Source organism: Psammomys obesus, unplaced genomic scaffold, assembly GCF_907164565.1.
Source record: "Psammomys obesus unplaced genomic scaffold, mPsaObe1.curated_primary_1811, whole genome shotgun sequence".
Taxonomy (NCBI): domain Eukaryota; kingdom Metazoa; phylum Chordata; class Mammalia; order Rodentia; family Muridae; genus Psammomys; species Psammomys obesus.
Window position 1 is genome coordinate 1 of NW_026590255.1, and position 11,733 is coordinate 11,733.

The following is an 11,733-nucleotide window of genomic DNA, read 5'->3' on the forward strand; positions in this document are numbered from 1 at the left end:
CAACATATTCCCTCCTTCTCCCTTCCCCTCTTCCTGAAATTGGGAGGCCCAGATGAACTTTTCCAATCACATAAAGTCACATCATCATACACTTATTTCATCACTTGAGGCCATGCAAGGCAGCCTGGTCAGGGGGAAGTGATCTAAAAGAAGGCAAGAGAGTTCATGTTAGAAACAGGCCCCCATTTCCACTTGCCAGGTGCCTCATATAAAGACCAAGGCTCCCATCAGGTAACTATGTGCAGGGAGCCTAGGTCAAAATCATGCATGCTCCGTAGTTGCTATCTCAGTATCTGAAAGCCCACATGGGACTGGGTTTTTTGTCTCTGTTGGTCTTCTTGTGGGTTTCTGTCCTCTCCAGGTGCTGAGACAGCAGAAGTGGGTCTCCTAGCTCCTCAGCCAACTGTACCAGTTTTCAGGTCCCAATCTGCAGTACCATCCTTCTAGGTCCTGGGTCTGCAAGCAGCCATACCAACTCTGCAGGGCCTCCCAGCCAGTGACTGTAAGGGCTACACAATCCCTCAGTGGCAGACATCTGGCTGTACAACCTCCAAAGTCCAGCAGACCCACAAAACCATCCAGGTACAGTTGGGGCTAAGCAACCTAGGTTACCACTGTTTGGCTCCCCAGGACTTCCCAGCAGGCACCTGGCCAGAATTGGCCTTCCAATTCTGCAGCTGCAGTTTGACTCCCTATTCCAGCTTCTGCATCACTACTAGGCTGATGGAACTAATCTTCCTGCATTTTACTCAGCAGGATCAAATCTGTGAGTAATTAATAGGGGTAACCCATGTCCTCTACTATTTGACCTGCAAGAGAGTGTGCCCTCAAGTGCCTACAGAGCCCCAGATCTAGGGTGCTTCTAAGCTAGTGTAAGACTTGGGGTCTCACAGCTCAGGAGTTCAAGGTCGCGCCCTTCCCAGAAACTCCCACAGACCACGACTCGATGCAAAAGCAAGAGGTTTAACCATTGCACAATGGGGTCAACCCTGCCGGTCAGCAAAGAGTGGCACCGGGAGACAAAGGCCTTAAGTTTTTAAAAGAAAAAGTGCAGGTAAATTTGAAGTTGCAGTTTTGGCAATTTAGGATTGAATGAGGAAGCTATAAAGTAAGATAATTGGTTAGTCTTAGGTGCTCAAGCTTGGCCAGTCCTGTCAAGTGTAGATGCAGCTGCAATTGAAGGTGGGGGTGATTAGCTCATCCTTGAAGATTAGGGCTGCAGGCTCTTGGCTGGAGGTCAGGAGCTACTCAGAAGAAGAATTGGGGCCGTCTGGGTTGGTTGCTAAGAAACATTATCTCAAAGACAAGGGTTTGGTCATTCATTTTGCTGAGTGAAGGTCATTGCTTGCTTGCTTTTTTTTTACATCTGTCCTCACAGATAGGGTCACATTTCTCCATTCTCTGGAAAGGTACTAAGAGGCTTTAGCTTAACCTGAACCTAAAACTCAAAACTATAGGCTTTAGAAGACATAGAGGTTACAAAGTTATTCTAACCCTTTCATTTCCCCCTTTTCCTTGTAACTGCTTCAATCATGAAGTAGCTGCAGAGTGAGAATTTTATCTTAAGAACATCTTTTCCTTTTGACTCAACATTTCAGCCTGTAGAATGGGACAATGGGCCAAAGATCCGTCTTCTGGAATATCTTCAATGCTGATGATTGGACCATTGATATCTCAGTTTGAAAGAGGCTGAAATGCTGGTCAAATTTGGGGAGAGTACATGAGTAGTTACCTTAGTCTGTAATTATATGGGTTTAAACGTTAAAGAAACAAGCAAAGTAGATAAGGGTCCCCTTCTTTGAGTGGCCAGGGGGGTTGCTTTTAACTGAATTTTAAGGAGTTTTCCCGATCTTTAGGGCTCCCACCCAAGATACTAGAATCTCTTACTTTGATGACAAAATCATGGCCTTTTCTAATTTACTAAAGATTACTAGGAGCCAGTCAAAGGCTGGTCAATGAGGCAGTCTTTAACAATCTGGTTAGTTGATCCAATTGAAGAGACAGGGAGCGGTCATGTCAGCTTCCAACAAGTCCAGATTTCAGCTTGCAGCCCAGAGTCAACCAGGTGAAAATCTGCTGGGACAAATTTAGACTAAAGACAGAAGTTAAGATTTGTCTATTAAATGGAAAAAGTGAGGAAAACCAACACCAGGGAAAAACTCATCTGGGATCTGTTTGAGCTATGCCAGATCCAGGTCTCATGACCTTTTGATTTTCTGAAACTCATGTGATTTTTTTGGTACACAAAAGGAAATATATATATTAAAAAACTCAGAAAAGTAACATATCAGCAAATCTAATACAACAACATTTTGAGAGTAACAGGTAAGACTATATCCAACAGAATGGGCACCAGTCAGCTGTTTGTTTTGTATTTTTTATAAACAACTTATGTGTTCATGTGGCAGCCTTTTTGGAGTTAATGGCATCTGAGCAATGGAATTCAGCCTCTTGGCTATTTTTTAAAGTCCAGTCTCTTATAGACTGACCTTGGTGGTCCTATAGCAGACTGCTCTGACTGCACTGAGAAACTCCGTGCAACCATAGTAACCAGTCAGCAGGCTCTGTGAAACCTTGAGTAAGCCCTCTTATATTTTGGCTAAGTAAAATTGCCTGTGTGAGAAACTGCTTGTACTTTTTTTTTTTTTTTACTTAAGTGTTAACCTGACGTCCATTAAATCGACACTTTGATCAGTATGTAGACTTGGTGTCCTTTTCTGTGTCGTTCTGTCTCTTTTTCCAGTCCTCTCTCAGGTGGTATTTAATTGTCACTGCTGGCCGGTGACATGTCCACAGTCTGAAACTCTTAACATTTTAACTGTTGGCCCTGTTGGTAATCAGCCATCAAAGGAGCTCAGCCACCTTTTGTACATTTAGTCAGGAATACATTAATACCCTGGATGCTTCAAATTTTCTTATTCTTTTTTTTTTTTTAGCAAAACAACTAAAAGGAATAGGTTTTTTTTTTTTTTTTTTTTTTTTTTTTTTTTTTTTTTTTTTTTTTTAGCAAAGCAACTAAAAGGAATAGATTTCTGTGTCAAAATCTACCACAGAAATGGCAGATATTAAGAATACCAAAATAAAAGCTATGAATTTTGGGTCAGATATATACATTAAACAGATGTTTTTAGCATGATGAAAAGCACCTTTAAGTCTATTTTCAGAAAACAACCAAAGGAAATTAAAATCTCAAGCTTGTAAGTGTATAGTAAGCAGTTAGTGCTCCATCAATTTATCAGAACTTTATTGATCAATGCCAAAATTCTAAACTTTTGAAATCTTATAACAACATAAGCACAAGAGCAGTAAAAGGAAGAAATCTAAAATATCTTCCATTTTTAATATGTAGACCAACATTTTTTTAGATTCTCATAACCTGAACTCCTATATCTTCAGACCCTACATAAACTTTATATCTTTTTAAGACATCGGCAACTGATGTAAAAGCCTGTGAGCAGGGCAAACCTGTATTCCTTTTTACATAAAAGATATTGTACCTAGTAGTTATAACTAACTAATGAACTATTCAATGAGCTGATAGTGGACCTAATTGTCTGCTCTTTAGCTGCCAAGCTACCATTAACTAAGCCTAGCCCTCCAGCCTAGCCATCAATGTGATCAGAGACCTGAGAAGGATAAATTATGAGCTAAGTAAATGTAGCAATCAAAATGACAGAGATGACTAGTTAGTGCGTCACCTAGGCAGTGTCTCTGGTTCGTGTGGTCTCCTGCTTCCTGAGCAGAGGCAATCTAGCCATCAGTCATAGAGGATGTGAAGCTGCTTCTGTGGAAAGAAGGAACACGAGAGATTAACCTCACCTTGCCTCATGCAATGTGAAACAATGGCTCTCAAGGTGTCCATGGCTTTGCCCACAGGTTTGGCTGGGCCCTAGCAGTGGACCAGTTGAGGCAGTATTGCCAAGTGGTTAGCATACCACAATCCATAGTCTCAGTCATCTATTGTTGTGTCCAAATCTTCTCGGAGACTTTGGGGAGCTACTGCCAGGATTTTGGGATTCTCTGTCACAATAAACTTACACATGTTAAAATGCCATATTCATTAGATCTCTGATAAGCTTGAGGGCCAGCATATCTGAATTATTTTCTGTCTATTTTTATCATTTGCTCTAAACTATATCCTATACAACAGAAAGTTATACTCTAATTTTGGCATATTCCTTAGATGAATGTTTTAGAACCAAATTTCAAGTAGATCTATATAGGCAAACTTTATGGTTAACCATCCCAAACTCAGCCCTAAAGAAAACAACCTAAACAAAGGGACTAGGTAAAGCTCAGTCTTTAGTGTAACTTTAAAGCTGCTTTTTCTGGACTAAAATCAAAGCAAGACCTTTAATTGGGCACAATTTATAAAAGGGCTAACAAATTTTATGAATCTCATTATCTTCTTTAAAACTTAACAGCCAAAAGCTTTACACACTGGGATCAAATAAGTTTTAGAGCCAATTGCCTAACAGAACAGTACAGAACAAACAACAGTATAGAACAAACAGAACAGTATAGAACAACTTTAAAATGTATGAATTATTCTGTCCACATCAAACCTGTCAGCCAGAATTTTTTTTCTTTTAAAGAACACAAGAAAACATTCTGCAATGAAGAATCACCAGCCTTTTAAATGAAGCACAACATATTTTACAGTTTTTTAAAATCATATTTGCAGGTATAAAGAACCAAAACAAACATCATTTATATGTTCATACGGACCCTCCACAACATTCTATTTACCTTCAGGTTTATAGCTTTGTTCTTCTGGCTTAATCAGACATTTTTGCTTTAGACAAACTATTCTTTTTCTTTGATATCCCGCTTCTTTATTATTATCCCAGTATTTTTGCCTTCTCTCTTGTTTTTTAGACAACATAAAAACTTTCATTAAAATCCATATGATCGACTTGGACTTCAGTTTTGTGCAGGGTGATGAGTATGGATCTATTTTCATTTTTTTACATGTAGACATCCAGTTGGACCAGCACCATTTGTTGAGGATGCTATCTTTTTTCCATTGTATGGTTTTGGCATCTTTGTCAAGAATCAGGTGTCCGTAAGTGTGTAGGTTTATTTCTGGGTCTTTTGTTCAATTCCATTGAGTGAATGGAATTTTATGTAAGAAGTGGGAAATAGTAAGAGCTGGAAGGGATGGGAACTCCACAAGCAGAGCAACAGAACAAGATAATTTGAACACAGAGAACTTCCCAGAGACTCATACTCCAACCAAGGACTGTTCGTGGAGATAACCTAGAACTCCTGCACAGATGTAGCCCATGGCAGTTCAGTGTCCAAGTGGGTTACATAGTAATGGGAAGAGGGACTGCCTCTGACATAATCTGATTGGCCTGCTCTTTGATCACTTCCCCCTGAGGGGGGAGAAGCCTTACCAGGCCATGGTAGAGGACAATGCAGCCAATTTTGATGAGAACTGATAGACTAAGATCAGAACGGAGAGGAGAACCTCCCCTATCAGTGGACTTGGGGAGTGGCATGCATGCAGAAAGGGGAGGGAGGGTGGGATGGGGAGGGGAGGAAGGTGGGGCTTATGGGGGGATAAAAAATGAATAAAGTGTAATTAATAAAAAATTAAAAAAATCCTTCTTATGGGTTCTTTTAGTAGTCTAGAATATACTAAATTATTTTATAGATATTTACCATCCTGACACGATACACTGCAGTTTAATTGGCTCAAACAGCATGGCTTGGTTTTACTTTGCAGAAGTAATAAAATAAATACCAAGGTCTTTTAACCTCCCCAAAGGGTTAAGAAACTGTTTCAAGGTTTTTTTTTAGACTGCCTAAGGGTTATTGCTTTGAAAACCTGATAAACTTAAAATGTTTTATCACCTTAAGAATCTAAACTTTTTTTAAAACTTGTTTTTGTAATATCAAAACAAAGTATCTTCTTTAGGAGTGAATTTACAGAGCACAACCATAAGACCAAAATTTACAGGGAAAACCAGAAGTGGCTCCATTCATCCGGCCCCTTTCTGAGAGCCAGCACTGACTGAAGCCCATGGGAGGAGGGATGAAAGGAGGAAGGGGCCTGGGTGAACTGCTGCTCAGCATCCAGAGGAGGCAGGTTTTAGGCCAATTCTGAGGGTGTGAGCATTCTGCCCAGCCAGTTCTCTGAGTGCCATCCCAGCCTGAAAAGTAGGCCACTCTGAGGAACAGAAAGTTCGCCATTTTTCCTTTTTAACTTTAACTGAAAGTTATGTGCCCTATATCTCACCTCCGTGAAATGATCAAGGGTGAGGGATAAGGGTGTAGTCACAGTCTGTCCCATAATAAAGTCGTCTGTCAAGAAAGTCAAAGAGGCAACAACGATAGAGACAAAGAGAACAAGACAGATAATTAGACAAGGATGTCCTTATGGGTGGTCCCACAGAATTCTGATTGAGAGGCTGCCTGGTGGCAGCCGTCTCTTACAAGAAACAGATGGGAGGAGGACTATCCCAGTCCTAGTCTCCCAAACTGGAGCGTCCTCCATTTCCCAGTCAAGCGATATTCTGACATATCTGTCTACCACAATGACTGATCAGACAACCAAAAAAGGTCCAGATAGGCGCCCAAACAGAAACAGATTGGTAAGACAGAAACAAGAAAGCAAAACAGAAATCAGACTAACCTGTTCCGAGCTCGACCTCCAAGTTCAGTCTGATGAGGGTTGGGGAAGGGACACGCCCTTTCCCAGCCAAACGAACAAAGAATGTAAGACCTGGGGTCTCATAGCTCAGGAGTTCAAGATCGCACCCTTCCCAGAAACTCCCACAGACCACGACTGGATGCAAAAGCAAGACGTTTAATTTAACCATTGCGCAAAGGGGTCACCCCTGCCGCTCAGCAAAGAGTGGCACTGAGAGACAAAGGCCTTAGGTTTTTAAAAGAAAAACTGTGGGAAATTTGAAGTTGCAGTTTTGGCAATTTAGGATTGGATAAGGAAGCTATAAAGTAAGATAATTGGTTAGTCTTAGGTGCTCAAGCTTGGCCAGTCCTGTCAAGTATGGATGCAGCTGCAATTGAAGGTAGGGGTGATTAGCTCATCCTTGAAGATTAGGACTGTAGGTTCTTGGCTGGATGTCAGGAGCTACTCAGAAGAAGAATTGGGGCTGTCTGGGTTGGTTGCTAGGAAATATTATCTCAAAGACAAGGGTCTGGTCGTTCATTTTGCTGAGTGAAGGTCATTGCTTGCTCGCTTTTTTTACATCTGTCCTCACAGATAGGGTCACATTTCTCCATTCTCTGGAAAGGTACTAAGAGGCTTTAGCTTAATCTGAAACTAAAACTCAAAACTATAGGCTTTAGAAGACATAGAGGTTACAAAGTTAGTCTAACCCTTTCACTAGCAGCCAGACATCAGATCCCTCCCACCCACACATCCACTGTGGGAAAGAGAAGGATTCTTATTCTTTGGATATTGAAGCCCCTTCTCTGTTGGTCTACCAGTGGAGTTCAGACAAATAACTCCTTGAGCTCAGTCAGAGATGAATACCAGTAGCCTGTAGGCCACTGAGGTTTTCAGGGTATTTGTGCCCAGTGTTATTACCAGTGCCTGCGACACCTTAAACACCTGCAACCCCTTCACTGCCTGCAAGGCGCCCATTCCTCACACTGAAGCCCTCTACATTCTCTAGCACCTTGTCCCTCACACACATGCTTGGAAACTGATGTTTAAGTTTTAAAAATTTTACTCACAAAACACTATATGAGGAAATATGGATATCATTTGTCTAGAATACAGCTACAGCATCAACTTTTGATTTTCTGTTCTGCTGTGATCCTACAAAGAGCACTTTCAGCAAGAAGATACTACAGTTGGTCTTAGAGCAGAGGGCCTACAGAAATAAAAGAAACTGTGGGTGGGGGCATTTCTCTGAGAAGCTGGAGACCTATGACATGGAAGATTTTTGGAAGGACATGGGGGTGACACCAGCTGAGGCTCCTAGTAGCAGGGTTCATGAAGTCTGAAGAGGTCACGCTCTAACTAGATAGGATACCTAGTGGAGGGAGGGAATCACAAACCCACCCACAAAAACTCTGACCCCAAATTTACCCTGCCTACAAGATGTGAATGTCCAACCAATGCTTGGTCCAACCTGAGACCCAGCCTATGGGAGAGGGCTAACTCTTTACACTATCAACATAATCTGATAAGCTTGTAGATGGGAGGCTAGTATAGCTGACTTCTGAGAGGCCCAACCAAGCAGTAGATCAAAACAGATGCTAAGGTCACAGCCAAACATTAGGCAATGTTTAGGGAGTCTTGTGGAAAAGTGGGGGTAAAGATAGAAGGATCTGGAATGGGACAAGAACATCAACAGATCCAAATAAGCAGGACCCACAGGGGCTTGTGGAGACTAAAGCAGCAACCAAGGACCATGCATGGACTGGACCTAGGTTTCCTACATAAATTTAGCCAATGGGCAGCTAGGGTGTCAAGTGTGTCTCATAATAAAGGAAGTGGGGACTATCTCTGAGAAGGACTCTGTTGACTGCTTTTTTATCACTATCCTCTTACCACACCACATCACTCTTGCCACACAACAGGGAAAGATTTGCTCAGTTTTTATGTGACTTGATGTCCTGGTGTGGGTTGGTAGGGGGACGCTCCCCTTTTCTTAGGAGTAGGGGACACATATGAGGTTCGGGAAGAGGGACAGACTGTAGGACTGATAGGAGAGGCCTGAGGGGGCTTCAATTGGTATGTAAAATGGATAAATAATGGATAAATAAATTAATTAATTAAAAAGATAATCCAAATATCTTAACTTAGATAAGGGACTTCCCTTATCATTTTCATGTTGACTTTTGGAAGGACCAAAGTAACTAAACACATAAATAAGGCACAAAAATTACACAGTCCACACACCTTTGAAGCAGCTATTGGATTTTGACATTACTTATCCAAAATACGCAGAATCTAAATACAAGGAAGTCACGACTCACAAGAAAAGGACCCAAAGTGGGAAAACACATAGAAATGATAGCTGTGATATTTTTCAACCACCAACTGGGCTCATATAAAACAGCAACAAAACCTTGTAATATGGAGGATAGGGAATAAAAAGCTACAAAAGTAGACACGAGAACCAGGATGTTCTGGGTGGCTCTAGACTCAGGGGATGTTCTGAGGTAAACATGGGTGCTCCGGATGTGTTGAATGTGCTGCTTGTGTCTGTATAGAAAGGCAATCATGGAGCCACTGGACCAGATGATGAGCACAGAAATTAAGACTTCAGGGCATAGAAATAATGCTGCGTACAGTGAGTCTACGATTTTATCATGACCCCAGGAGGAGCAATACAAAAAATCTCGTTTTTCTGTCGTATTTTTATGAATCCTTGTGATATATTCAATCACAGGGAAAATTAAATTTAGGGTAATATACAGGACCCAGCAGAGGGAAATAAACAGGCCAATGTTATTTGAAGATTTGACTTTAAGTTTCTTCCAACAGGAATTTATTGGGCTGATGCTGATGGCTTGGTAGACACTCAAGATGCAGGTAGAGCCCATAGACATGCTTCTGCCAAGTCTTTCGATACAAAAAAGAAGTTTGCATATAAAATAATTGAAGAACTGTTTCATCCCAAAAGCTGCCATTGTGAGCGGCACACCTTTAGAGACCATTATCAAGGAGTTGGCTGTGATCAGATGTGTGAGGATTAAATCTGTAGGCTTCAATGTATGTTCCTTATAGTAAATAATTAGGTAGTGGGAAAGAAGAGAGATGTTTCCCAGAATTCCAACTGTACTTTGTGATAAGAACATTATTCCTATTGCCAAAGTTCTTGAGTGCATTTTGTCATTTAGCACCCGATTCTTTAAATACACCAGCAATTAATTCTCTGAGCAAAATGATGAATTCAACATTTTGTTGCCTGGAATATCATTGTGGTAGAATCACTTGATTAAAAAAAAAAAGAAGATGGGCAAATAGTGATGCTCACAACATAGCCAGATCCTGCCTCAAATAATGTATTTTTGAGAACAGTAATATCCTTCTTAGAATATTCATCATTAGTATCAATATTGTTACCTGGTGAAAAGCTATGAGTAGTCACTACAAAAGGAAAGAACATTAAGTTGTACATTTCTAGGAAAAATTTGGTAACTACTCATATCAGAAAAGAAGAGAATTCTGTCACCATCTGCACCAGGAAATAAATACATTCTCAATAAATTTCTTATCTAAAGTTTAAACATAAATATTGAAAATGTTCTATCAATTTATATATATTTCTCTATACGTAAACAATAAAATATTTATTACCTAGCATAAAACCTAGTGACACTAAGGTTCAAATGTAAAATTAGATGTTATGTTGAATGTTAGTGGTAATTCATTTTTTCTTAAGACATTTCTATGAAAATAATATCGACAAATAAAAAATTAAAAAATTATCACTGAAAAAATTGAGTTAGAAGTAAGATATCTTGAATGTGTATGATGGATACTGGTATTTTTTTAAGGTAGCTGTCATGAAACCACAGACCCACAGCAAACGGCCAAACATGAAACACCCATGAATATTAATGATGATTTTATAATTAAAATGACATGGTATTTACTAAATCTTTTGTATTTTGCTTGTGAATTTTACATTTCATGATGTTTCAGGCTTCCTTAAATAAACAGGTACAAGAAATGACATTCAGCACTTGGAAGTCCACCATCCTGGGCAGCAATGTAACTCACCATCTTGGAGTTCCTGGTTTTCTGCAGTTGCTGAACACACACAAAGTGATGGTGCTCTCATACCTGACCTTGCAGAAGAAGCAAATAATTCTTAAACTATGTAAAAAGTATCATCTAAGACTTCCCTGGAGCTGGAGACATCTGGAAAGGCAGTGATTTGGAAGTGAAATGTACCCTGTGTTGGAAAACTAAATGTAATTGCTCCAACTTATTTAGGGTAGAAAGGAAGAGCTGATATACAGAAGAATGAAATCATCCAGCATTCCATCTTTATCCTGAGATTCCTGGACCATTTCTCTTTCCCAATACTAGAGTGTTTCTGACAGGATCCAATGACTGAAATTTGTCTTTAGGGTCTGCAGAGAATGTAAAATTCTGTAGAGGAGCACTCAGTGTGATAACATTTATCACATCAACTAAAATCACGTTCCCCCTGACAAGGGCTAAATTAAAGGTCTGCTATGCAAAGATGCTTTCTGCAGTTAAATTTAAAATCGCAAACAGAACTTGTAATCTTGGTTTTATGAGTGCCTTCTATGATTTTCATAAATATTTGGTTTCAGAGAGAGCATTTCATTCTTTTTGCCAAGAAAAGGTGTTCGAGGATGTTTGGTAAATGATTGTCAAAATTTATAACAGTTATGAGTATTAAGGACACTTGAGAAATGTGAACACCTATGGGCTTCATATAACAAGTCAAAAATCTGTGCTCAACAATGCTAAGAAACATTTCCAAAGTCCCAGTCTGTGCATAAATTGATTCATCATTTGCCACTGTATCTTAACATTCTGAAAGTATCTAAAATGCAGTACTAAAATTATAATCAAATGCTACAAAAACTACCCTTGTCAGAATTGGATTTTGTGAGTTCAACATAGACCCAGTTTTCATCATTTACCAGGTGTACTTTTTGCATTCCATGGCACAACAGTAGTTTCAATAGAATGAACTGTTTAACAATGGCCCTTAAAACACATAATCTAATATGTGATAAAGTATTTGTCAGATAAATTAACACTGG

At 39.9% G+C, this 11,733-nt stretch overlaps 1 protein-coding gene across 1 annotated transcript; it reads right to left on the minus strand.

The window, feature by feature from the left end:
- Positions 1-8,892: 8,892 nt before the first annotated feature.
- Positions 8,893-9,819, minus strand: LOC129676389 (vomeronasal type-1 receptor 4-like). Its single transcript, XM_055606737.1, has one exon. It carries the CDS (start codon positions 9,811-9,813, stop codon positions 8,893-8,895), a length of 921 nt encoding a protein of 306 aa, XP_055462712.1. The 5' UTR covers positions 9,814-9,819.
- Positions 9,820-11,733: the final 1,914 nt, after the last annotated feature.